This window comes from Cuculus canorus, chromosome 18 (genome assembly GCF_017976375.1).
Source record: "Cuculus canorus isolate bCucCan1 chromosome 18, bCucCan1.pri, whole genome shotgun sequence".
NCBI lineage: Eukaryota > Metazoa > Chordata > Aves > Cuculiformes > Cuculidae > Cuculus > Cuculus canorus.
In genome coordinates, this window is record NC_071418.1 from 11,430,753 (window position 1) to 11,457,067 (window position 26,315).

At 51.4% G+C, this 26,315-nt stretch overlaps 2 protein-coding genes across 3 annotated transcripts; one reads left to right on the top strand and one right to left on the bottom strand.

Moving 5' to 3' along the window:
- Positions 1–425: 425 nt before the first annotated feature.
- Positions 426–20,644, bottom strand: PGS1 (phosphatidylglycerophosphate synthase 1). 2 transcript variants are annotated; one of them, XM_054083721.1, is made up of 10 exons: positions 20,460–20,644; positions 14,443–14,632; positions 13,295–13,372; positions 12,103–12,206; positions 11,246–11,431; positions 10,724–10,902; positions 9,234–9,767; positions 5,004–5,152; positions 2,539–2,681; positions 426–642 (listed from the first exon to the last, which is right to left on the bottom strand). In XM_054083721.1, exons 1-9 carry the CDS (start codon positions 20,624–20,626, stop codon positions 2,562–2,564), a joined length of 1,707 nt encoding a protein of 568 aa, XP_053939696.1. In that variant the 5' UTR covers positions 20,627–20,644; the 3' UTR covers positions 426–642; positions 2,539–2,561. The 2 variants fall into 2 exon arrangements, 1 of the variants encoding a protein (XP_053939696.1); XR_008452946.1 differs by lacking the exons at positions 426–642; positions 2,539–2,681 and adding an exon at positions 6,047–7,251 and having other exon boundaries at positions 5,017–5,152.
- Positions 20,645–22,681: 2,037 nt separating this feature from the next.
- Positions 22,682–25,545, top strand: SOCS3 (suppressor of cytokine signaling 3). The gene is made up of 2 exons (XM_054083271.1): positions 22,682–22,788; positions 23,694–25,545. Exon 2 carries the CDS (start codon positions 23,761–23,763, stop codon positions 24,388–24,390), a length of 630 nt encoding a protein of 209 aa, XP_053939246.1. The 5' UTR covers positions 22,682–22,788; positions 23,694–23,760; the 3' UTR covers positions 24,391–25,545.
- The last annotated feature ends 770 nt before the right edge of the window (positions 25,546–26,315 follow it).

The following is a 26,315-nucleotide window of genomic DNA, read 5'->3' on the forward strand; positions in this document are numbered from 1 at the left end:
CGTGGTCCTAGAGAATAAACAGATTCCACTCTTATTTGATGTGTGAGACAAACCAGGAAACACAGAACCTAAAATAATAACTGAGGAGGAATGAGCTAGCAGCTCCAAAGGGGTCCAATTAGAGAACAGATCACAAAGGACAGCCATTGTGGTTCCCACCACAGCCAAGTTCTACCTTCGGGTACGCAACTTCCAGGCAAACCCGTGTTGAAGGGATACGTGGGGACACAATCTATTTAGAGATCCCACACACAGTAAGGCAAACCGCATTCACGAGTCACAGCGAGAATGATAAGCTGTGAGCCTTGATGACTACAAGGTCCTGGCGACGCAACCCTCATACTTCGTCCTCGACTGTGCTGCCAGAACAATTCTTCCTGTCCATGAGTAGTTAGGAAAACACCACCCTCCAAGTGAAAAAGCCGTTGGGTAGATGGTACCCTGACAGCTTCATATATTGCAGGCACTCGATGGGACATCCCTTCTGGTGTTATTGCAGATGCTTGACTGAAGGAGTTGTCATCCACGATGCCACTCATTTTCATCAGAGCCATCCCTGTGGACCTCATGGACACAAGAACATCTACAAATGTCCTGTCTAAGACATGGATGCGAGGTCCCCCCCGTGTCTGGATCTTTAACCTAAAGACAAAAGAGAAAGCTGCTAAGTGGACCTTTGCCACTGTTGCTCTGCTCTTACAGAACTAAATTTTGACTGCGGAAAACAGCAAATGGTTTTACTTGCAAAAAAAAAAATCAAATCCGCATAGCTCAGAATAAGTTTGATTGTACCAGAATTATTCTCGCAAAGTAGCACTAAAATCATTGCTGGAATTGCTGTCATGTGGAGACCATGCTTAAAATACATGGTGTTTCTCATGACGGATACTGGTTTTCCATTGGTGGTTTCTGATAAAGCGCTGGTTGAGCGCCAGACCATCAAAGGAAGCCAAATGGAACAACTGCATGAAACCACTCGGATTCCTTTCCTTCTCACAGCTCTCTGGCTTCCCACAGCTGTTTGATTGCTGAGTGCTAACTGTGATAAGATCTTAGGAAGACATGCTTTCCTGTGCGGGTGGGGAGGCCCTGGCCCAGGTTGCCCAGAGAAGTGGTGGCTGCCCCACCCCTGGAGGTGTTCAAGGCCAGGCTGGATGAGGCTTTGAGCAACCTGATCCAGGGGGAGGTTTTCCTGCCCATGGCCGGGGATGGAACCGGATGGGCTTTGAGGTCACTTCCAACCCAAACCATTCTATGACTCCCCAACATCAACCTGTACAACCCAGAGAAGTCCAGCTGCAAACAGATCGCTCTGAAATATGTTTCTTCCCATTTCTAGGTTACAGAATCTATTGTTTCATTTGTATCAGCAGTTAACACCTATTACAGTGATGAGATGTGCTCTGGCAACCCTATGGAAGCCAATGCCTGTTGCTTTAGCATAAAATAATTCACCAAAATCCCACCCCATGAAATACCCGGACAATTAGTTCTAAAACAAAGCTGCATAAAACTGCCGTCCCAGCCAGTGGTAAGAAAGGCCACAAAGGGAGACAAGTAGAGCTGCTTATTTCCTCATAAACTAGAACTATTTAGAATAAGTTACCATTACACCTAACATTTACCTTCAGCCTTTTCAGCTGCCAGAACTCCTTTTGTTGGCAATAAAAGCTCAGAACACACTGCACAGGCTCCACCAGCGAAATTCAGTGGGGCAGCCCAAGCCTGCGCTCCAGCACATTTCTACCTGCCTTCCCAACCAACTTCTTTGCAAGGCATGTGTTAGGGTTTGGGCTTCCCCCTCAGCAAATGACATCCAAAAATCACACTGGCACCAGAAGTGCTCTCACACCCTCTCCACAGTTCAAGGAAGACACTCCCAACACATATGAACACGAAGGAGACAGGGATAGTTCTGTCAATAAAATGGATGTGCGAACACTTGTCGCCAAGGACACACTTAGGTGTGAACAGCAGGGACTGTGCACAGCACAGGCAAAGCCCAAGAGCAACTCTATGAAGCTCAGAAGGGCTCCAGTTATCAGGCAGTTGAATAACCAGGCAAATCCAGGACACTGCGCACAGCAGAGAAGAGAGAACTGCTGCTAATTAACCAACATATATAAGGTTAAAGCAAAGCACTGATCAGATGAAGAGAAAGCAAAACATTTGCAACACTCCAACAGTGTTTTCTATCAGTTGACCAAAATAAAATAAACACAGTCCCCCTTCACAAAACTCTGAGAGGGACATTTCAAAAATGGAAGTTTTATTTCTGTGTGTGGGAAATACCCTTGTGTGTGGTGTTCTCTTTCGTTGCCCCTCCCAGAAATTCTAGTAGATGAAACCCAATATAACCCTTGAGCAATGATTCCAGTCAGTGGCAACTACCTCAAGAAGAAAACAGAGATGCCTGGTTTCACCCCCACCCCAGCATCTATGCTTCCACTATCTCTTTCTTCCACATGATAAAAGAGTACTGCTCTTCATTGCAGTCGCTGCAATATAAATTCCCCATAAGAATGGCAGAAAACTGACCTAAAGCAGCAATTTTTCTTCTTTCAAAAGAAGTTTTTGATCAGAGGTGTTACCATCTTGACCCACAGTTTCACATAACGATTCGGCTGCTCAAATGTTGATGATGAGACGACACCTGAGCAGAGATAGAGCTGCTCCTGCTCCTATACAGGGAAAGAAACATCACATCAGTAAATCCTAAGTGTTACATTACACAATGGCCTTTAAGAAAAGTGAATTCTCAGACAAAACTAGGCATGGATTCTGCCAAAAGGGCGCATCATTTCTCCCACCAGCCTGAACAGAAGAGTCTGATTCCTCACAGCACAACTAAACCACCAAGGAGCTCACACAGGTTCTGTCCTTCACACCATCTGCCACAGGACCTTTCCCTGACAATCGGTACACTAAGTAACAAAACCTCAAGATTTAGCAATTTAAGCTCTACAAAGAGCAAAGTTTTGCCTTTTTGTGCCCCACAGTTGCAAGAGAGATGCCTCAGTTTCAGAAAAATTCTAAATTCCTCACTGTAATTGCCAGAAAAGGAAACCTGACCATAATCTCAAGAGAGTAGCTTACACAGCTCTTTCTAGACACAGTTCAAGAACTGTGTTTTCAAATGAACATGCAGTCATGATTTCAGCAAAATTACCAGAAACACTTAGGCTTCTTCAATGTGTACACAATGCTGCCGAAGGAGGAAATGAACCATTGCAATGATAACACACACTCGTATTGCATGTGAAAGCAGTTGTTTGATCAAAGGCAGAAGCGGTTTTCTTATCCAAGTCGGTTGGGTTTCTACATTTGCAGGCAAACAAGGAGCAGACCATCTACTGTCAGTCTGCTCATAATCTACTTTTCATTAGCTAAGCTGTCACAAACAGCAGAAAACACTCAGCACTGTTTAAATTCAGGGTGGAACAGGGAAACGGGAACCAGGCATTGGAAAATAACACCAAACAGATGAAACAACAGCAGAATGAAGACATTTTTGTGCCAAATCAGTCTAATTTTAGAAACCCAAAATGCCCCTAGAGCTACAGTCAGCCCTGCTATGAACATTCTGCACCATGGTCAAATGATGCAGCGTGGTTGTCTGATCACTGGAAGCAGGACTGGGTCTCTGAATCAAAGCTCAGTCCATTCAGTAGAGCAGCCAAAGATACCCAAACTACTCAAATTTCTTCCCAAAACTCATTGTACATTTTTAAAATAGAACTGAATGTGACATTGGCAAAGTGATTCCATGGCAGCCAACCAGTAATGTATTAAAGTAATCTAAAGAAAGATCACAGAACAGTAAACAAACAGCCAAACCTAAAATCAGCTTCCAGGAAATGGGAATGGTTTAAAGCTCTTTATATTACATCACTGTTTGAGAAAATTCCTTTGTCATATTTTCATTGATTCCTCCCTTCCATTAGAAACAAAGAGAGGCAAGACATGAATTGAAATATTCAAGCAACTCTTCCAGTAATAGAATTGTTTTTGATTAGATATGGTCTGACTCATCCTGCGGAACAGCCCTGATGCAACAGGGCAATTCCCACTGATCTTGAAGACAATTGTGCTGCCTTATGCCAGGATTTGGCTTAACAGGAAACATTTTGAGATCCCCAAGCCACATACAGAGGCAACAAACCAATTTGTTTCGTACTTGAGCACTCCATGAGAAGTTATCGGGGACAATGTCAACTCCAGCAGAAGGTACAGAGTTGAGACAGCTGGAGAGAAAGACAGGATTTAGAGATGCAGCAAAAATGCTGAGCAGTCCAAGCTGCCTAATTAAAAAAGACAAACCTGCAACGCTGAACATTAAAAACCACTGAAAAATGTTTGTGTCAATATGGTATAATGCCATATAATTATTATAGATTATACTTTGTCAAATAACTTCCTGGGTAACCCAGCCAACCCAGAAATCCTTCTCTGGTAGAAACTTAAGATCCCCTGCCTTGTTTACCTCCTCAGCCTGTGGGCAGCCACCCAAAAGCTGACTAACTGGCATTTATACACCTACAAAGGATTTCCCAAAAGCCTGAGAAGCAAAATCCTCCACAAGTCCAAGATCAGCAAATCAAAGGGCCTGACCTCATTATCCCAGAGCACGGGGCTACCTCAGCAAGGCCCAAATGCTGGGGACAGGCCTGAGAACATGCTGCGTGATCGGCGAGCAGAAGAGAGTCAGCAGATCCTCTCTGAAGGCTGCGTCTCTCAGCATCCAGTGCCTGAGCACTCCTGATACTCGAGTTCACTAGGGACACATGTTCTTTCCCGTTATGGCCTCCATTTCCCAGAAACAAGCATTTGCAGCAGGCATCTCATCAATAGTCACTTAACTGACAGTTCCCCGAGACTCCCTATGCTCAAGAAGGTTTTGAATTATTGTAGCTGTAGGGTTTTATTACAACTGCATCAGCAGCATTCCCTGCATGACCAAGATGCACAATATCCCCGTTATCTCCCTGGAATCAGCCACTTACCTGATGGAGCTGCTGCTGCAAAGCTTTATTTTCGGTCACTATCGCAACCTGAGCTTCCAAGTCACGATGGACAGATCGATATCCAAAATTAGGAGAACCAATCAAGGTCAGGCAGGGAAGATCGCTTCCTGCCAGGTACAGCCAGAGGCCTGCAGGAAAAACAGGAGAAGAAAGGAAGCATGGCAGACAAGGGAAATGACTTGGGGTGCCAATCACAGGATCACTTCACTTTGAATGAATTAAACACGTTCAATTACAGTAAGCATAAGAGACCTCGACACAAAGCAAGCTTCCTTGCAGTGGGTCTAGCACCTTCTGTAAAGCTGTGTGTGAATCTTGGGGTACCCTCGTGCAGCTTCCAGTGTCCAAACTGGGCTCTAAGGGGGCTGCAGCACACTCAGTGTCACTCTAGGGATGTGTTCTTAAGAATGTAAATACACTGCATGGAAGGACACCAAACAAATCCAGAAGTCGCTACTGCTAAGTTAGAGATGTTTTGTGCCACAGCATCTCAGAAATACTGAAATACGACTAGCAGGTTTTCAGTAAAGGAGAACCTACACCAAGGAACAGAGTACCGGGCAGAGAGGCCAGGCCCGACACAGTCAGTTCCAGAACGGGAAGCAGTGTGGTTGCATGGTGAGTAACCCCTTCCCCGAGGTTCCCCAGGACAGTGACACGAAGAGGCATCTCCCTGCTCTGACAGGTGGATTCACATGAAATACAGACTCATAAGAGCGTGAATTATTACACCCACTCATTTCCTGAGGAGCCACCCAAAGGTGAAATCAAACTCTTGCCAGGGCACCAGACTCTAAGTCCCCTCCCCACTGTAGCTCACACACAGCTTTGCCAGAGCAACAACGGGAGCAAGTGTGATACAACCCAGGGCTGGGTTTGAAAGTCCAAGGTGGAAACACCACCATGCTATTCTCTGGCACAGCCCTGCAGCACAGCAGGGAAGAACAGCTAGGAATGCCACAGGAGAGCCAGGACTACTGCCAAGAGGATTCTACCCGGCCATTTGCTGGGTATAAACAGACCTGAGAAGTGTTTGTCCTCCACTTAGCAAGAAACAAGCACTTAGCACAGTCTTGGGCAGGTTCCTGAGAGATGGCTCCTCCCTGCTGCAAGTCAAATGGACTACAATAAAGAAATCATAGCATAAAAACCACCTCATCCTTAAAATAGAATCAGGTTTCCTAACTCAGCCCCAGAGCAGTTCCAAGAATGCCTTGAGTAAGAAGCTGCCGATTCACCGCTGGTTCCTGTAACCTCCTCCCCGCCCCCACATCACACAGGCTCTGCAGCTTCACTGCCTCTTTCAGTCAGACCTCCTGGCTGAGCTGGCACTGCCATAACCCAGCAGCACGCGGTGAGCTTGGCCAGTCTCAAGAAGCACCCAAGCGGTGCAGAGACCCTGCAAGCTCTGCCACAAGTGTGATGCCCCAGCCATGTCTCAAGGCTCCCAGTAGGCGGACAGAGCTCTGCACTGCAGCACCTACCAAGAACACACTGCCTTGCTTGTTCCAAGCAGTCACGCAGCAGCTCTAAATCTTTTACGATGCCTCTGGCTTTATGGCTACCTGGCAGAATCTGCTCAAACAGTGACTCACCTTTCCAGAAAGGGGAAGCGTGGTTTTCCAGCTCCCATTCACGAGCAGTAATGCAGGTTTATCTCGGAGCAAACAGCCACCTGCCCGGCACTCTCGTCACTTCCATGGAAGGGACCCTAATCCTACAGAGCATACCTGTGTCACCCACACCACCGCACCCAGAAATCCAGCCTAAGACAGGCAGATGTGCACTGCTGCAGGTAGGCTCCACGATGTTACATCCACAAAAGCCTCTCGCATAGCAAAGGTTTGCATCTCCCACCCACGCATGCACAATGGCTGCCAGCGCTCCAAACTGGGCTGCTGCAACCACACATGCACCAAATGCACCTAAGGACAGGTGTAACCCTGTTGGGAATACACACCGCAGGAAGTAAGATTTAAGGGAGCTGAAAAGGTTTACAAAACAGCAGCCACAGTATTTGGAGTAAATCAGCTAGCTCCTCTAGGAGAATAAAGGATGTCTTTCCTCTTCGCCCAGAGAGGAAGCATTAACAGGCATGGTTTTTTTGCCAGGGATCTCACGGCCTCTTCCAGGACTCAGACTCTGTACAACTGCCCTCCATCCATCTCCAGAGTTTCCTCCATTTCCCTCTCCTGCTCCATCCTCTGTCACACAGACTGTGTGATTCCTGCAGAAGGAAACAGGATGAATCAAACGTGTGCCAAAGGGCAAAGCTGCCAGAGAAGGGAGCTACAAGCTGATCCTTCCAGCAGCCCAAAGAGGAAATGGAAAGAAATCACCTCCAGCTGTCCCTCTGCCAAGCACAGGAGCCACTGACCACTGAGTCCTGTATCTCTCTCTTAGAGAGAGCATCACACAGCAGACAGAGCCCAAAGCACTTCCACAAGAAGGCACAGTTGGCCCAAGAAAGGACTGACTGCTACAAGCACTTTGGTAGCGTGGAAAAGGAGCCCAGGCCTTCCAAGCTCAATCCATGCCAAACCACTAAATCCCTCACAGAGTCAGCAGTGCCCAGCAAGAGGAGGAACCTGCGAACCACAGATCACTTGAGCCTGTGCTTCCTGGAAGTCAAACCCCACAAAACTTCCCAGCCAGGCAGGCATCTCTTTCAGGCTGCCCTGAATGGAGATAAGGGGTTTACTACCCTGGAGTTACCGACCTCAGTGCAGGACAGGCAACATGCTCCTTAGAAAGGATTGCAGTTTCGACACAGAGGCAGCCTAGTTAACACTCATGTGTTTGCTTTGGTCAAGAGAAGGCCTACTCAGCATCTTTCTCTCCCTGCTACCTCTGAGCTGCCTTCTGAACAGCTGTGTAGGACTGAGGGGCAGAGAGGCATTCCCACAGGCACTGACAGCCAGTCTCAGTCAGGAACAGGAACAGGTCAGGAACATGTGCTGCCAGTGATGGAAATGCCTCTCTGCACACTGTAGGGTCAGCTGGGGAGGGAATGGGGAACGTTAACTAGTGCTGGACTGAGTACTGCTTACAGTAACAGAGATGTCCTGGGGAGCAGACCCACCATAAGAAGTGACAGAGCCTTGCCTGCAGAATACAAGAGTAAGAGTAAAAGAAGATGCTGCAGAACACAGCAAAGATGCCTCAGCTCAGCCGAAGGCTGTGCCTGACCAGAAGACCAAGGCATTTTGGGAGGTGTTCTACAGGTGGACCTCCATGTGGGAAGACTGTAGGAATCCAGATAATTATAAAGTGTCACTGCATCAGACTTCACCAAAGAAATCCTCAATTAATTAGACTTCTCAGCTATTTACATTATTAAAGTCTACTCACGAGCAACCAAACACTACTGTGTATAAGGTAGGAGAACGTTAAGAGTCAAAGACTGCACTTTCTGGAAGGAAAATTCAGAGAGACAACTAGCCACAGCCAGTCAGGGGAAAAGATTCCTGCTTTGATCAATGTGGCACCGCACCTGGGAAAGCTGTGTATCAATCAAGACAGAATTCATGGTCTTCTAGAGAAGCCCATGATAGCAGGATTAATTAATCTTGTTTATCCTTAACTACATTTGTTAAGCAATGTTCATTTCTCAGCAACTTCCCCTCCAGCTGCCTCAGCGCTCAGAAGGCACATGGGAGTGTTTGTTCACTGAGCTGCACTTTCCTGTATGCTGTGAAGAGAAACTGGTACAAATTCCTCAACACCTGGATCATTCCCACAAAGACCGGCTGCCAAGAGAATGTGGTGTCCAGGACCATGGAGGAGTCACCACTATCGAGCTCCCTTCATGCTTCCGCCACAGATCTGCCCTGGGGTCCCTGACAGTCATCGCTTCTTGTTGCTGGAACTGGCAAGAGGGATACAAGAAACTGAATCACAGTTGTTACTGCCATCATAAACACATCCAGATGCTTCCTTTGCTTTCTCATCAAGTTTCACATCGAAACAGCACCTCACTGTCACCACAGGATGCTAAAATCTCCGTGACTGCACTTGGATCAAAGACATGGCTTTGCATGGTAATCCTGAGGGACCCACACCTTCCAGGTTTATGCAAGCAAGACGTCTGAACCTCAGATGAGTACTCTGGAGGGAAGTCTAGACTCACACAGCCATCCCCTCAATGGCTGCGCAACCCAGATATGTCCAAGACTCTGAACAAGTCCTCCTGGGAAATGACCACCTTACCTTTGGCATGGAATGTCCACCCAGCCCGGGAGTACTCCTGCAGCTGGACCCGCTCCTGTTGGTGAAGGCAGCAGACCTCGCTGTAAAACTGGCGTTCAATGTAAACATAGGCAGCGGGGATGGCACCTGCCACCCCTTTGGCACCAAAAAAACCATTCACCTCCGGTGAGGCCAGAAGAATCCGGTACTCTGCCCTAGTGCCTAGAATGAGGTCCATGTATGCTTGTGTCAGGTTGAAATAGCCGGTGGTAAGGTATATCCTGGCATCCCGTTCAGCCTCTGTCAGCAGCGTCTCTGTCACCAGCTCATCTATCTGAATACCGAACGGTTTCATTTGGATTAAGGGATAGATCCAGGTGTCTGGTTCTGGTTTCAGACCCCCAGATGCATGAGAGCCTTGCTGGGGTAACGAGGAGCTGCTTTGCTGGCTGCTGTGGAAAGTCTTTGCGTGAAGGAGTTCCTGTCGTATCCTGGCAGAGTTGATCACCTCCATGACCCTCCGATTTGCTGTCTCACAGTAAACCACCTTGTCTCCTGCAGGAAAATCACACGGGATCACATTTGATACCTAAAGGCACAGAGCTACACATCCTTTGATTCTATTGCAGGAAAAAACACTGACAGGACACCAATAGCAGAACAAAAAGGAATTAACACAGGGAAGAAAGTTCTGTGTCCTTTAAGTCTCAAACCCAGATATTTTTACCATTAGTAAAGCTACGTTACAGAAGAAAAGCATTCAGCTTTAAGAGGGGCAAAGAGCTTTGACTAGCATAAGCTGGAAAAATCCACTGAGAAACAAAAAGGCCAGGGCAAAGCTAAAATGGGAACCAAGAATGAACTGGAATGTACAAAATGAACTGCTGTCCCAGACCAAGCTTATGTCACACAGCAGTGCATGAGGCCAGGACAAAAAACTTCTCGTGATGCCTGACAAAGGTGTTTTGTGGAATCAAACCCTATAACCCAAAATGATGCCCTTCTCTGCCCACTCCAGCACTGGTTCTCAGTCTGCCTAATTCAATATTCATTTGATTCCCAGAGTACACTCCACTACAAAGTATTAATTACCAAAAATAGCGCTACATTCATGAAACTTTCAGAATATGTACAAACAGAACATGCAGCATTATAAACATGAACATCAAAACTAGAAAGAACCTCTCAAGGAATACAAGTCCTTGAAGGTCATAAACAGGAGGATTACGAAGAAGCAACAAAGTGGTTATGGAGAAACTTTCAGCCTTCAGTCTCTGCCAGGTCAGCTGGCAATAGCCACCATGCTAGGAACACTCTGACAGATCCCGTCTCAAAACTCCATCAATCTTGATTTTAATAATGGATGAGACAGAAATGGGACATCCTGCAGTCTGCAAACAATGGTCAGACAGTCAGCAGTTCAAACAGATAGAGTTCGTGCCATCCTTAACCCTGGCTGTATCACTCCCTCTGCATCACACCATCCACCAAAGAAGACACCTCCCTCCCACCTTGGTATGGGTGTTCCATCCCCTCCATCATCTGGACCGTATCATCTCGCTGTAATTGCAGTGACACATCTCCAATCGCATCCACCAGCTCCGTGAAGAAGTCTGCAATCTCAGGAGAGTCCTGCAGGAGAACATAGCGGTCCTGACGATTGGTGAAGTACAAATCACTCAGGTTTGCGCTGGGAGAGAAAAAGAGTTGAGTTCAGGAACAGAGCACAGGTGTGTGGTCCTGAAGAGCCCAGCCCAAGTCACAGATCTCGCTCTGCATATAACTGGACTCGGGGACAAAGTGATCATTTCCTTCTGAATCATGAGAAAGCCTTCTTTTTCTCCTTTTGACTCCCACTTTCACACGAGAATCCCTTGTGGAACAGCTGTGGTTGCTCTTCCATCTCAGAAGAGCATTGATAAGGAAAGACCAGATGCAAATCATGAAGTTCAGACAACAGTGGCAGCATGCATGCCCTGTCCCAAAACCTCGGCTAAATGAACCATGGAAGGGCCTGAAGAGGCAGGACTCACCCGCTCAGGATCACATTATCATCAAAGAGATAGACCTTGATGTGCTGCAGACCAATGGTCTCATTAAAACGCTCTGGAATCAGGAGCCGGAGAAGTCCACGCAGGTTTGGAGTGTGGAAGAGGGACACACGGACTTGCTCAGGGAATCGCCGCAGCAGTGGAATTAGCATTGTTCGAGAATTCTTCCTACCTGGGAGACAAGGGGAGTTTCACAGACAAGATCCCATTGGACAGGGGATACATCACTGCATGGCACCACAGCTCCTCAGCTGGAGGCTGGTTTCAGAAGGAGCACACATCTCGTCTGCTGGCACCTTTTCCCTTTTTTAAATCACTTTCATTTGCACTGTGTCAATATTGAAACTGGTATCCAGAACTGCAAGTTCTTTGATGAATGGGCCTTGGAAATGGTCACCGAGCAGGTCTGGCACCACTCGAGCTTCTTAATCAAGACACACCTAGTACCAGTAACACATGCTACAAAGACACTTCAGAACAGTTTGTGGTTAAGCGGGAATTGTTGGAAGTAGTAGTACATTTTCCATTAAAAATTAAAATAGAAAAGACCATGATGAATAAGGGAAAATGCACTGACACGTGAACTAAGCAAACTAGAAAGCCAAGTTGCACAGAGCAAAGTTTGGCCCTTCTTGTTCCTAACATGTTTTCAGAATAAACTGCTCAGGCTGAAGATTTTCTGGGAATAAGCTGTTATTGGTATTACAAAACGCCAGTTTTGAAAAGTACATGATTTAAGCAAGTAGATCCAATTGGTCAAGACAGGCCCTCTCTGCAACAACTTTTTATCCAGCCTAGTTGTAAAAGAAGCCTTTGAAGAAAGCAAAGCTCCACAATACCTACCCCGAGATCCCCTGGTGTAGTCAAGAAGAATAGAAACTCGGATGTTCGGCGATCCTTCTGTTTGCAGTGATTTCTCCAGCGTTTCTTCTAAGCAATCGACCTGCAACGAGAAATTTCTCTACTCATTACAGACAGTAAGGAAAGCTTTACAAGGAAAGTGTTCAGCAACTAAGAGGCCAGTGGCCAGGAAAGCTTCCACACCCTGGTACGAGTCTTTCCTGCTCATGCAAAACACTGCTAGTTTAGACTCCACATCTGTCAAGCTGCCATCCTACTCTATCAGCCTAAAGCAATACATGAAAGGGCATCAATTTTACATGTGCACATTCTTCAAGCCTCTGAACAGCAATTAATTTTAGCAGAAAAAGTCCCAACATCATTCACAAATCACAGATTTGCATTAGCAAAGAGGAATCTTGGTGGGAGTTCACAAATGCTGCTGAGGCAGTTTCATTCCCTAACTACGGGCTGTTCCTCACTTGCAAATTCAAGCCCAGACAAAGCCAGGCACAAAACCCTTTGCAGGATTCTGTCCGCCTTTAACCTGCTGTGGAACGCGCATTCTAACAGAAGAGACTGGCCAAGGTTAGGCGTCTTCCCAAGGTCTGAGGTGCGGCTTTCATTTCCAGAGGGAAGGCTGGGAAACAAAAAGTGAACATGAAGGAAAACTGCTCTCCCACCTAAATGCAGAGAGCGCTAACGCTGCATCTGCACACTGTACTTGGAGCACAAACCAGCACTCCAGCCTTACAATTTCAGTCATGGTCAAGAAAAGTGCCAGGAAAAAAGAAACTACCCATGATCTCAACGTTTGCAAACCCCCTTGGATCACTACACCAGGAACCTCCAACAGTTTGAAAGATCCAGGCTCATGATCCCATGAAAAAGTTCTGTAGTTCCATGGCTCTGTATTAGGCCTAAACCAAACTGCACACAGCTCCCTCACAAACTCCCCCCTACTTTCCCACCACGTACAGAAATGCAGTCAGGAACCAGAGGAAAACTCTCAAAGAGGGGATAAAACACACACAAAGTGAATCCCTATGTGGAAGGTTTAAGACACGACAAGCTCCCAGACTGCAGTTCGCATACACCTCTTGTGCCTGAAGGAACAGGATGCTTTCACAAAGCCAGGCATTTTCTTTCTGCATCCCCTTTCTCCCCTTCCCAAATCCTTTCTCCACTCACCAGCTCCTGTTCAAGGAGTCCCGTTCCCAGGTACAGCGAAGCCATTACCACTCGCTGCTTGGCTGTTTTTATCTGCACCTGGGAGGAGCAGAAAACAAGTTCAGTTTCATCTCTTTGTGATGAGCGAGAACTAATGATCCAGACCACAGAAGAGAATCCCATTAGTCAAGATCCTTGTAGAAGGAAAGACACAAGGATAAGACACTGATAACAGATGTAAAACACAGAAGTCTGCACAGCGAACATCAGTACCACTGCTGCACCCAAAAAGCATGGAAGAAATCAATGCTTTCTGGAAGACTGAGGAACATGTTCCCTGCCGCTAAAACTGTTACACACAGGAGCACCTACCATGTGGTGCAATGCCGGGACTGTATCCGTACTGGCAATCCCAGCTTGCATTCTGCAACTGTTTTCATCCTCTGTATCCCATCCCATGAACGAGGGATGCTAGAAGCCTTCCTTTACAGAGTTCCTCCTTCCTGTTCTGAGCACCAATGACGGGGCGGGGGTAGCTGCTGCTTTCATGGCCCACTCAAGCCGCCTTCTCCAGCGGTTTCCCATGGTGATCAAGATCCCGTCTCAGAAGTACTGAACTTGCTTTAAATACGCATTGCGAACACTCAAGCAACCGAGCCAAGAAAATAAATCCTCCCCTCAGCACTCCTGCCTTCCCAGGAGATGTGGTGTTACAAGATTCTTTGAGAAGGACTGAGGAGCTGTGCCTGTTCTGTATGGCAGAGAGAAGGCAGCTGAGGGGCCAATCCACCAGCAGCCTGCAGCAACTGGGAGAACAGTTATAAGATGACAGAGCCAAACTCTTCTTGGCAGTTACAGCTGAGCAACAGCCACAAACAGCTTTGGAAAGCTCAAGGCTGATACCAGAAAAACACTGTAAAGTCTGAAGATGGCACAGTGCTGGAACTGCTCACCCAGAGGCAGAACCTCCACCCTCAGTGTTTTCAAGACTCAGCTGGACAAAGCCTGTCTGACTTGATCTAGTGTTGACAACAACCCTGTTTCAAGGAGGATGTTGGACTGGTAACCTGCAGGTGCTCCTTCCTAACAACTTTTCTAGGATTCTTCATGTCCACTGCAGCTCCCAGCCCCCAAAAAAACATTCCTGTAGCTTGAAACCTGCAACGCACCTTCAAGAGTTCATAGAATTCAGCCGGGGATGAGAGCACCTTGACATGTGAGCTGGAGATTCCAAACTCTGGAACCAGATTCCTGATCCACTGGAACCTGTGTGTTCCTTCTGGACAGAGGGAACAAGGAGGGGCTGTGATCGCAGGAACAGTAGATGTGAGCAATGGCGCCAGAAGAAGCCATGATGACCTGTGAAAAGAAAGATAGAGAAATGCTGGGTGATGGAGCCTTTGCTTCCCACAAAGAGACAAGAGCAGGTAAGGAAAGAGCTGCAACTAGGGCCAATACATTGTAGGGATTCCACAATGGCAAGAATGCCTTTCCCTTTCCACAATCCCATCTGAATCACGAAAGCCATATCTAGAAATGGTAAAACACAAGGAAATGGTGGAAGAACAGCTCTGAACATCGTTATCTCCTTCCCCTAATTGGCAGGGGAGATGAGGAGAAACTTTTCTCCAATCAGAACAGGAACACTGGAAAGGAAACAGCCTGGAAGCTGAAGAAACTGAGGCAGTGAACTCTCACAGACACCCACATGAGCTGTTTGGCGATGCCACTGCGGAACAGTTAGCCCTGTCAGCAGTCACTTCTGAATTGCCCTTATCACACACGTCACCTTTGCCACAGCCAACAGGCACTTTCAGTTCTCAGCTGGGCCAAAGATCAGTTGTTTCTATTTCAGGTAAAGACATCTTAAAAAAAATCACAATGCTCTAAAAGTTCCTCAACAAAACAGAGAAATGCGTCAACCCCTCAGATATATCCAAAAATGATCGACAGCACGCAGAGTGCCTGAGCACTGGCCCTAGCAAGTCGTGACATCAGAGCACCAGAATGATAATCAACAATGGGCTTTAACAGGTCAAGCCAAGAACAGCAACTGCGAACCATCAGGTATAGCCCTCCGCAACACTGCCAACTGCATCCTGCACAAGGACTAAAAGGTCAAGCCATCTCCTACAAAGTCACTGCGAGGGAAACACCAGGAAGCTCCTTCTTGAAAAAGAAACCTCAAAAGTGATTTAATCCCTTTGAAGTCACTTAGGGAAGAAATGAACTCATTTCTAACAGTCACTCACTTGCGGGGGGCATAAGAAGCAAATGGCATCTTTTCTTCCCTGAAGGCCTCATGTGTGAGGCTTCATCAGGCCATACAACAGCCCACCAGGGCGAGTTTGTCCACATGAGAAAACCACATTGCAGCACAAGCAGCAGCAGCAGCTCCCGTGAGATCCAGGAATCCACAACCTGGGGGCTGAACGACACCCCAAAGCTCACAGGAAACACTCTGGTCTGTGAATCCTGCTTGCAGGAATCAAGCTTGCTGTCAGGACAGAACCAAGGTGGTTGGTCTCATCCCAGGAGAACACTAGTCCCCAGGGCCAAGAAGCAGCTGCCACCTCATGCCCCATTCTGCTGCTTCTGCCACCAACGCACACCAAGAAGAAACTTGGTTGTGACCTTTACCAGAACTTGCTACAAGGAACTTTTAGGTTTTACCACAATCCAAAGCCCAAATGACCACGGATTCCAGGAAGATGACTTCACTCCTTTGCTTCCTGATAATGCTCTGGATCTTCACACAGTTTCCCAACACCCCTACCACAGAAGACAGGCAATTTGCAGTCGCGCTTCCTGGAAAATCCACCAGTTTGTCACCAACTATTCATCGCAAGAGAAACCTGAGCCAATTTTTGTAAGAATTCCTAGGATGGCATTTTTCATCAGATCATGTGGCCCGGGCTCAGACTCGACAGCCAGAGGTTACACAGATCACCAGCTGCACCCAAAATCACTCCTTTAAAAATCACAGAATCATTAAGGTTCAAAAAGACCTCTGAGATCATCCAGTCCAACTGTCACCCCAACACCTCCATGCCTACTAAACAATGTCCCAAAGTGACATGGCTACACACTTTCTGAACACCTCCACGGGTGGGGACTCCACCACTTCCCTAGGCAGCCTCTACCAGTGCTTCACCACTCCTTCAGTAAATAAATTTTTCCTAATATGCAGTCAAACTTCCTCTGGTGCAACTTGAGGCCATTTCCTCTCATTCTACCACTTGTTCGCTGGGAGGAGACCAGCATCCACCTCACCAAAACCTCCTTTCAGGGAGATGTAGAGAGCAATGAGGTCTCCCCTCAGCCTCCTTTTCTCCAGACTAAACAGCGCCGGTTCCCTCAGCCAGAAGCCCTGCGTTCCAGACCTTTCCCCAGCTCTGTTCTCCTTCTCTGGATGTCTTTCTTGCATTGAGGGGCCCAAAACTGAACCCAGGATTTGAGATGAGGCCTTGCCAGCACCAAGTGCAGGGGGACAATCCTTTCCCTGCTGATCCAAGCCGTTGCTGTTGGCCTCCCTGGCCACCTGGGCCACTGCTGGCTCACATTCAGCTGGTGCTGACCAGCACCCCCAGCTCCTTTTCCACCAGGCAGCTTTCCAGCCACTCGTCCCCAAGCCTGGAGCATTGCAAGGGGTTGTTGTAGCCCAGGTACAGGACCCGACACTGAGCCTTCTTGAACACCATACAACTGGCCTCATCCCATGGATCCAGTCTGTCCAGGTCCCTCTGCAGAGCCTTCCCACCCTCCAGACGACCAACATTCCTGCCCAGCTTAGTCTCATCTGCAAAACGACTGAGGGAGCACTCAATCCCCTTATCCAGACCATTGATACTGAACAGCACTGGTCCCACATAGAACCCAAGGGGACACCACTTGTGACCGGCTTCCAATTGGATTTAAACTCTGTTCACCACAACTCTTTGGGCCAGGCCATCCAGACAGTTTTTTTACCCAGCAAAGAGAAGAGTACAAAAGTACAAAGCACATGGCTTGCAGCACAATGACACAGCTGGGGCTGTAGCCCAGCCCTTCCAGACTATGAGTATCCCCTGAAATTAGTCCCACAGAGGTAACATGGGCAAATTTTATAATAATAATTAATCATCAAGAGGAGATAAATATTTTCCTTATTAGTCCATAGGCCAGTCCTGGCCTGTTACACTTCCAGAAGCCAGTTCTGTGACCAAGGAGCCACTTCTCAGAAACATGATTCCAAGAAGCTATTTTCCAGTAAAGAACATGAAAACCATGAGTTAAACTAACTACATCATATGCCATGGCCGAACACTGGGCTCCTAGGCTGGTGGAGCACACATCAGGCAGTCCTCTCCTACTGCTGCTGAGGGAGTAAAATCGATCTGAGCCCTCAGCATGATTTGGGTTGAATCTCCAAGTTAATTCTGTGCTGAGCCCTCCCTGTACCCATCATTTCTTGGGGAAGGAGAATAAGGAAAAGGAAAGCCCAGACAATTTTCAGGAGTCTGCTCCTGGATGCTACTCAAGGGAGATGTCAGGAAAAGGAATAAACTGATATTCACTAATTCCACACTCATTTCTCATTGCTCACACAAGTCAGAGCACAGCTACACTGCTTGCGCTCTTAATCCAACACTGATATTTTAGAACTTATTTAGCATTGAGAACCTCAGGCTTTTATAATTATCAAAGAAATCAGTGTTTTACTCCAATCAATGGTAACAATGGCACAGTAAACGCCCACTGAAGTGGCACTTCATCTCCCTGGTTACTGAAAACGGCTGGAGTGACTCCCCAGATCCAACGTACTCCTTCCGGCCATACACATGACAGGCACAGACCATGCAGCATTGTGAAGAAATCATCAAAACTCCATCCTTCCACAAAGCAGCTTTCAGAGAAACAGAAAACGGGGCCGGGGGGGGGGGGGGGGAGCCCTGCCCACACACTCCACATCATCATGTTAACCGGAAAGAGAAAACAGAACTAAAAGGAGCCACCTCTAATTCTTTCTGCACGAAAAGTTGACTCTAAATATAAACAAAAGATTTTTTTAATGTGCATTCTATTTTTAAAAGCTGTGGGTTTGGTACACAAACTCATGACGGAGCTGAAACGCTCCTATTCTCTGTAAAACCTCCTCTGCAGAACGAGAGGTGAAGTGAAACTGCAGGATAAGGCACCATCCTTTCCCCACGTAGATGTCACCACACAGGGGACCTACATGCTGCTCAGCTTTCAATTCAACTGTCCCTTTACTAGGCTATGCCTAGTAATTTACCTAAGCTCAAAAGCAGGATTAAATCAAAAGAGAAGCTGGGAAAGCATTTCCTTGGCTTTACCAGAAAAACCAAGCAGAAGAAGGGGCTGTAACTAGGCTCTGAGGCATCAACACGGAGGTCTGCAGCACAGCTGCTGCCTGGAGGAGTGAGGACTCAGCATAGCACCGGAGATGCCACTTCTACAAAACCATGTTTAATTCATACAGAAGGTTATGCCAGGCAATATACAAACAAAAACAACACACAGAGCCATACCAGCTCCCTCCTACCAAGCACAGCACAAAGCAGTGCCCAAAGCTAGGGGAAAGCCCTTTTTAGGCTCCTTCAAAGTGTTTTGTTTACTCACTTTTGAGCCCAGGACATGGTCCCACAGAAAGACAATCACCATTGTTTACTACCGGTGCTTTTCCAGCACAGACCATGCACCGTCCCACAAACACAGGAGCAAAACCAAGACAGTAGCACAATGGTGAAAATAGAATGGTTTAGGTTTAAAGGAACCTTAAAGCCCATCCATTTCCAAGCTCCTGCCATGGCCAGGGACAACTAGCCCAGGTTTCTCAAAGCCCCATCCAACCTAGCCTTGAACACCTCCAGGGACAGGGCAGCCACCACCAGAGCTTGGGCCTCCCCACACTCACAGCCAAACATTTCTTCCTAACATCTAATCTAAATCTCCTCTCTTTCAGCTCAAAACCATTCCCCCTCATCCTACCCCTGCACTCCCTGATCAAGAGCCTCTCCTCAGGTTTCCTGGAACCCCTTTCAGTCCTGGAAGCTGCTCTAATGTCTCCCCTGAGGCTTCCCTCCTCCAGGCCGAACAACTTCAACTCTCAGCCTGTCCTCCTACAGGAGGTTCTCCAGCCCTTGAATCATCTTTGTGGCCTCCTCTGGACCTGCTCCAACAGATCCAGGACTCCAGAACTGAATGCAGGGCTCCGGCGGGGTCTCACCAGAGCAGAGTAGAGGTGGAAAATCCCCTCCCTTGCCCTGCTGGTCATGGTTGGCTTTCTAGGCTGTGAAACTGTTGAGGGAAGTGTGCTTGAGGAAAAACTTACTGGAGGAAGCACAGTGTGAGGCTGCGGCTGTGTATTCCCTTTGGCATGGCAGGTAGGCAGTCTGGTGGGCAGATCAGGGCAGATCTGCCTCCCACAGCTGCACCCTTCCCATGCCCTTTGCTCCTTGTGGTAGAAAAAAAGGGAAAAGGAGAGTCCAGGCAATTTTCAGGAGCCAGCTCCTGAATCCCACTCAGAGGGGACAGCAGGAAGAGGAGTGAAAGCCCACTCCTCCCCACTGCAGCCTGCTCAGACCCACTCAACATGACAGTGAAACACACTCTGTGGGAATTCACTGGCTCCCTCACCTCTCCAGAGCCACGGGCAGTCCCAGCACAGCCAGGATCCAGACCCGTCCTCACCTTCCTTCTGCCGGGGTGGGGAGGATCCCACCTTCCACAGACAACCATGAACATTCCACACCACAGCCTGAGCAGCCCTCGCAGCAGCCGCAGCAGCAAGCCCTAGCAAAAAAGGAGCATCACTTGGCACCTGCCAACAACAGCGACTCCAAAACGAGGAAAAAATAGAGCCTAGATCCTGTCCTAATGGTGAAAAGACAGCCAGAGCAGCCAGGGCACCCAGAACAAGCGCGGGGGAGCCGGAGCGGACCCAGCCCTCACCAGAGCAGGCTGCTGGTCCACCACGGCGCCATAGCTCCCGCGGAACCAAGGGCTCCGGTTCCTTCCGCACCTCCGGCACGCTGTGAGCGGCTCCAGAGGGCATAGAAACCCCCAAGACGGGCGCAGAAAGGAGAAGCTGCGAGGGGGAGCGGGGAAGCCGCTCTCCCCGCCCGATAATGCAATACCGGTACCAGCGAGACGGAGGGACGAGAGGAGATCGGTGGGTCGTTACCTGCGGGCGCGGCGGTCGCGGCCGCGGGAGAGGCGATCGGAGAGGCGGCCGAGCAACGCTACGAGCCCCAGGCGGCCCCGCGGCAGCCAAGCCGACAGCCGCCGCCACAGCGTCGCACCCCCCGCCGCCATCAACACCGCGCACCTTCCGCTTCCGCCCGCCGCCATGGCGACAGCGCGCGCCAAGCGCTTCCGCTTCCGGCCCCGCCCCCAGCGCGGGGCTAGCGCGGCGCCTGCGGGGGCCGGCTCCGCCACCATCTTGACCACGCCCCCTACGTCTTGGTCACGCCCCTAGCGTGGCGTCCGCATTCATTCAGCACCATTGGGTGACGCCACTCCCCATCGCCTCCGTCTGACCACGCCCCCAGCGCGAGATCCGCATCCATAGCAGCCCCAGGGGCGAGACCACGCCCCCGCCAAGAATACGCCTCTTGTCTGGCCACGCCCTCGGGCGGAGTCCACACCCATTGCAGCACCCAGCCTGCGAGGCCTGCCCCTTTTGCAACGTCTTTTTGGCCACGCCCCCGGCGCGGGATCCAAAAGCATCGCAGCCCCCTGCCTAGACCACGCCCTCTCCGGTTTGGCCACGCCCGCCCGGCGCGGGATCGACATCGATTTCAGCACCCCGTTGTCGAGGCCACCCTCCATTGGCCACGCCCCTCCGTATGACCACGCCCCGTCCGCATCCATCGCGGCCCCATAGGTGAGGCCACGCCCAGTTGGTAACGCCCCCTGTCTGGCCACGCCCCCTCGCGGGCTCCGCGGTTATCGCATCGCCAGTGGGATCCCGGGAGGCGCTGCCCGCCCCCGGCTCCCCTGCCCCACGCACACGCGGGGAGGGCACGGCCCCTGCCCGCGAGGGGAGCTGCCATCGCCGCCCCCGCTGCCCGCCCTGCCCCCTCCGTTCCTCCGTCTCCCCGCTGAGGTTCGCACATCGGGCGGGTCCCGGTGCCGGGCAGAGCCGCGCCCGCCGCCGGCAGGGCTCCAGCGCCCGTTTGCGTGGCGGGGCAGCAGGTTCCCGCAGCCGCGCTTCCCAGAACCGCTCCTGTTTGTCCCTGCCTGGCAACCGCTGCGCCTGCCGGGCGAAACGAGCCGTTCCAGGCGCGGCCCTGTGGTGTTCGAAGCCTGTGTCGGCCACCGCCAAACGAAAACGTGGAGAAAACGGGGGAGGGGGGGGGCGCAGGCCGGGCACAGGCTGCTCTGCCTGGCTGCAGCCTGAGCCGAGGCAAAGGGGTGAGTGAGGGAAGGGAATCCCATTGGGATGAGGGACACCCAGCTAAAGATCTAGCTAAGAATGGAGAGGACCCAGCCAGGGATGGAGGAGTGCCCAGCCTGGGATGGAAGGCCTCATCTTCTTGGCCTCGCAGTGGCTCCCACCAGCCCATGGCAGCCCCACAGGCGGGTGAGGCCCCTGCCAACCAGGAGCAGCCTGGGCTCCTGGGCACTGACCCAGCCACAAGCACCATCGGAGCCCTCGAAGGGCATGGCCAGGAGTGGGGCTGTTGGCCTGGCTGACTCCTGGGAGCCCCAGGGAAGGTTTCCTGCCTTGTTGACCCCCAGATGTGTCCATCCATGGGGTGTTCTTCCTCACAGGTCTCCCAGGAAGCACAGAGGCAGCCTGGCCCCCTGTACTTGGAACAAATTCTGGTGACACAGGAACATTGGCTCTGCTGTGGTGCTCCATGGCAAAACGAGCAGGCCCTCCTCTGGGCCCAATCCTCCCCAGCAGAGATGGGCAGGGGTGTCCCAGGTGCCCTCCCGGTATCTCCTGGGGTGGACAGGCATCCCTGGAGCCAGGGCTATTCCCCCAACCCGGGGGGCACTGGCATTCCTTCTTCTCCCTTCCGGGGGGCTCCAGCATCCTCTCCTCTCCCTCCCCCGAGGCACCGGCATCACTTTCTCCCTCTCCCGGGACCCTGGCATCCTGGTGTCGATGCTATTTCCCCTTCCTAGGGCGCACCGGCACCCTCTCCTCCCCCTCCCGGGGGGCACGGGCATCCCCGGGGCGGGCAAACGGGGTCCGGGGCTGCCCCCACTCCTTGTTTCTGCCGGTGGGGCGGGGGAGGGGGGGGGCCGCGGCCGGGACTCTTCTTCTTAGAAGGAAGGATCGCGGCGGCAGCGGGCGGGGCGCCCGCGCTGCCCGGAATGGGCCGGCGGCGGCTGGCGGCGGGCCGGGCCGGGCGGGGCGGCGGGCGGGCGCCGGCAGCCTTACAAGAAGCCGCGCAGTTCCAGGAACCCGAGGGCGGGTTCTGAGCCCGCTATAAGAAGGCTCCCCGGGCGGCCCCGGCAGCTCTCTCTTCCGCCGCCGCCACGCACTGGCCTCGCCGCAGGTACTGCACGGGAACGGGGATGCTGGTGTCTCGGGAGGGGGGATAGCGCGAGCACCGGAGATGCGGTGCTTAAAGGAGGGGGATAACACGGGCTCCGGGGCTGCCTGTGTCCCAGAAGGGGGAGGAAGTGTTGCTGGTGCCTATAGGAGAGGGATAACCTGGGCCCCGGGGATACCGGTGTCCCGGGAGGGGAAGGAGGGAATGCCGGTGCCTAAAGAAGAGGGATAACCCAGGCTCCGGGGGTGCTGGTGTCTGGGGAGGAGGAGAACCTGAGCTCCGGGGATGCCGGTCCCCGCTAGGAGGCTGATAGTCCGGGCTCCGGGGACGCCGGTGACCCTGGACAGGGAGGAGAGGGTGCCGGTGACCCCCGAGAGGAGGATAGCCCGGCCTCCGAGGCTGCCGGTGTCCCGGCAGAGGGAGGCAAGGATGCCGGTGCTTCCCCGGGAGGGACATATCCCAGGATCCGGGAATACTGGTGCCTCGCAGGATGCGGATAGCCCCGCACTGGGGATGCCAGTGTCCCAGGAGGAGGAGGAAGGGATGCCGGTGCCCCCTTGTAGAGACAAAGCCTGAGCACTGGGGATGCCGGTGCCCCGGGAAGGGGGTAGCCGGGGATGCTGGTGCCCCACGGTGAAGGTGGTTGCTAGGGATGCCGGGGCATGGCAATAACCGGAGACCAGGGATGCTGGTGCCCCCACGGGAGTGAGATAGATGGGGACTGGTGGAGCCGCTGCCCTTCAGCGAGAGTCGGTGGATGCCAGTGCCCCGGAGGGGAGCATGGTAGTCTGGAAGTGGGATGTTGGCGTGCGAGGATGGTGATGGCCCAGGACCGGGGATGCTAGTACTCCCGGGAAGGGAGAGCCAGGAACTGCGGGTACCGTGGCTTACCGCTGATTTTACCACAGGTGATGGTGTAGCAGCCGCTGCTCCCGGCAGCAGCATCCCGAGCGCGCAAAGCTGGCTCCCTGCGCCATGGTCACCCACAGCAAGTTCCCCGCTGCCGGGATGAGCCGCCCCCTCGACACCAGCCTGCGCCTCAAGACGTTCAGCTCCAAGAGCGAGTACCAGCTGGTGGTGAACACTGTGCGCAAGCTGCAGGAGAGTGGCTTCTACTGGAGCACGGTGACAGGTGGCGAGGCCAACTTGCTGCTCAGCACCGAGCCGGCTGGCACCTTTCTCATCAGGGACAGCTCGGACCAGCGGCACTTCTTCACCCTCAGCGTAAAGACGGAGCTGGGCACCAAGAACCTGCGCATCCAATGCGAGGGTGGCAGCTTCTCCTTGCAGAGCGACCCCCGCAGCAGCCAGCCCGTGCCTCGCTTTGACTGCGTGCTCAAGCTGGTACATCACTACATGCCGCCTGCTCCCTGTGCCGTCCCCGAGCAGTCAGGGGGGACCATACACTCTAAGCGCACCTACTACATTTACTCGGGCGGCGAGAAGATCCCCCTGGTGCTGAGCCGCCCGCTCTCCTCCAGTGTCTCCACCCTGCAACACCTCTGCCGCAAGACTGTCAACGGGCACCTGGACTCCTATGAGAAGATGACTCAGCTGCCAGCTCCCATCAAGGAGTTCCTGGACCAGTACGATGCCCCCCTCTAAGGGGCCAATGGAGTGATGTTACATGCTACAAGCACAAGAGCAGGGGACAGGCGCAACGCTGCACCAGCGTGGGGACTCGCAGGACATGCCAAACCTCTCCCTCTGCGAAGGAGAGGAGGGGGACTGGGGCGAGCTGCCAGCAGAGCCTGGCACCTTTTGTGCTGGGGGAACCCCCCAAGGAAGCACAACACCCCCTCTCTGCAGGGAAGGAGACTGCTCTGGTCGGACTGTGGATGTTACAGTGCGCCCAGTGTGGGGATCAGCAAAACCCCCATAGGCTTGAGCAGCCAGGATGACACCAGGATGTGCACCCCAAGAGCCACATTCCCGCTGCTGTGGCAGGACCACACTTGGGGGGTGTCCTGGAGAGAGCCCCTTTCTGCCACCAGAGAACAGAAAGCACTGGAGTCCAGCTAGTGCCTGATCGCTTTTCCTCAGTTTTAAGGGGAAAGTGGTTTTTGCCCGTACTGTACTTTACCTCTTGCTGCCTCCTTGTGGGTGGAAGCTCCTTTCACACCAGGCCCCAGACTTGGAGGTCACTGCCTTTTTTCCCTCATTGCCATTTTTTGGGGGACTAAGCCTTAATATTCTCCCTGTCCCATGGTCTGGGTTACTGCACATTGTTTGGTGATGCTGCACGATAATGGTCCCAGTGATGTGCCGCAAAGCCAAAGGGGAAACATGTCCTGACACCGCCGAGCATCCCACGCAACTGCCTCTGCGAGGAGCAGAGGGACCTGGTGCTGCTGCTGGACCGTTACTCCTGAGTGTCACACCCCACCTCCACTCAGCCGCTCTCTGCAGACGCTGGCCACTGATCCTCAGGGACACCAATTCCCACAGGATCGTGGCAGGAGGATCCCTCGGAGCACATCATCTGACGAGTGCTTTTCTGTGTCTGCCTGGAGAAGCGGTTGGGTTTTTCTGGCGCTTTTTATGTTATTTTTTTTTCTAACCGAAGGGATGTTTACAGGCCAACATAAATTACTGTCTTTTATAAAGATTCCATCTTCACCTCCAGCCTCAAGGGCTGAGCAAAACCATGCTTGAAAATTCAACCAAAACAAAACTCAAATGAAACTTTGCACATATTTATATTTATATTCAGAAAGGAAACATTTCCATAATTTATAATAAAGAGCACTATTTTTTAAGGAAAAAAACTTGGATCTGGTTTCTTTTTCCCTTGTACCCCTGAGGCTTATCCCCCTCCCTGGCCGCTGCTCTCACTGCGACGCCAAGATAGTGTTTACACCACGTAAGTGCTGGCTTCCTGGAGCCACTCTCCGTGCTGGGGTGATCCCACCGTGGTGACTCACAGCCCAGCATGCGTAAGAACTGTCCCAGTGCTCAGGTATGTCTGAGCCTCGCAATGTAGTTCCATCCGCCAAGCTAAGCAATGAGGTGCTGCGGGGACAAGACCCACTCCTGGCTTCAGGAATGTGGTGCAGCCCCAAACTGGCCCTGGATCGCACCACCTGGGAGCCAAGTTGGTGGCCAAGGCTTGCTCATGGCATGGCCACCAGCACAGCCTCGCATGCCACGCTCTGCAGTGAGCCCATCCTAGCTCCCAGCCTGCCCTGAGCATAGTTTTAGGAGGTGAAAGTGGAGATGGCACGTGATTGGGTGAAGACCTGCAGGAACAGGGCACCGAGGAAGGGTTTCTGGTGCTTCCACTGTGAGCACAGTGGGCTCAGGAGAGGGGGGTAAGCAGGAAGGCTAAGACCCTGCTCACGCTCACGGCACAGAGTGGGGAAGCTCCTGAGAGGGGGCCAGGCTCTTGCAGCCCCGCGGAGATCCTGTCAGCGAGGAGAAGGTGCTCAGCACCCTGTGCTGCACAGCCTGGCATTGTGCCCAGCATCGTGTGCCATTCTCCTGCTCAGGGAACCCCAGCCGCTGGGAAAAATCTTCCCTTAGGAATCACC

Bases quoted from the DNA above. Each gene is read 5' to 3' on its own strand.
- SOCS3 (XM_054083271.1), top strand. From the start codon at position 23,761: ATGGTCACCCACAGCAAGTTCCCCGCTGCCGGGATGAGCCGCCCCCTC.
- PGS1 (XM_054083721.1), bottom strand. From the start codon at position 20,626: ATGGCGGCGGGCGGAAGCGGAAGGTGCGCGGTGTTGATGGCGGCGGGG. The intron at 12,207-13,294 runs GTGAGTGGAGAA...TTCTCGTTGCAG, and splicing joins GACTCCTTGAACAGGAGCTG to GTCGATTGCTTAGAAGAAAC. The intron at 10,903-11,245 runs GTGAGTCCTGCC...TTTCTCTCCCAG, and splicing joins GATAATGTGATCCTGAGCGG to CGCAAACCTGAGTGATTTGT.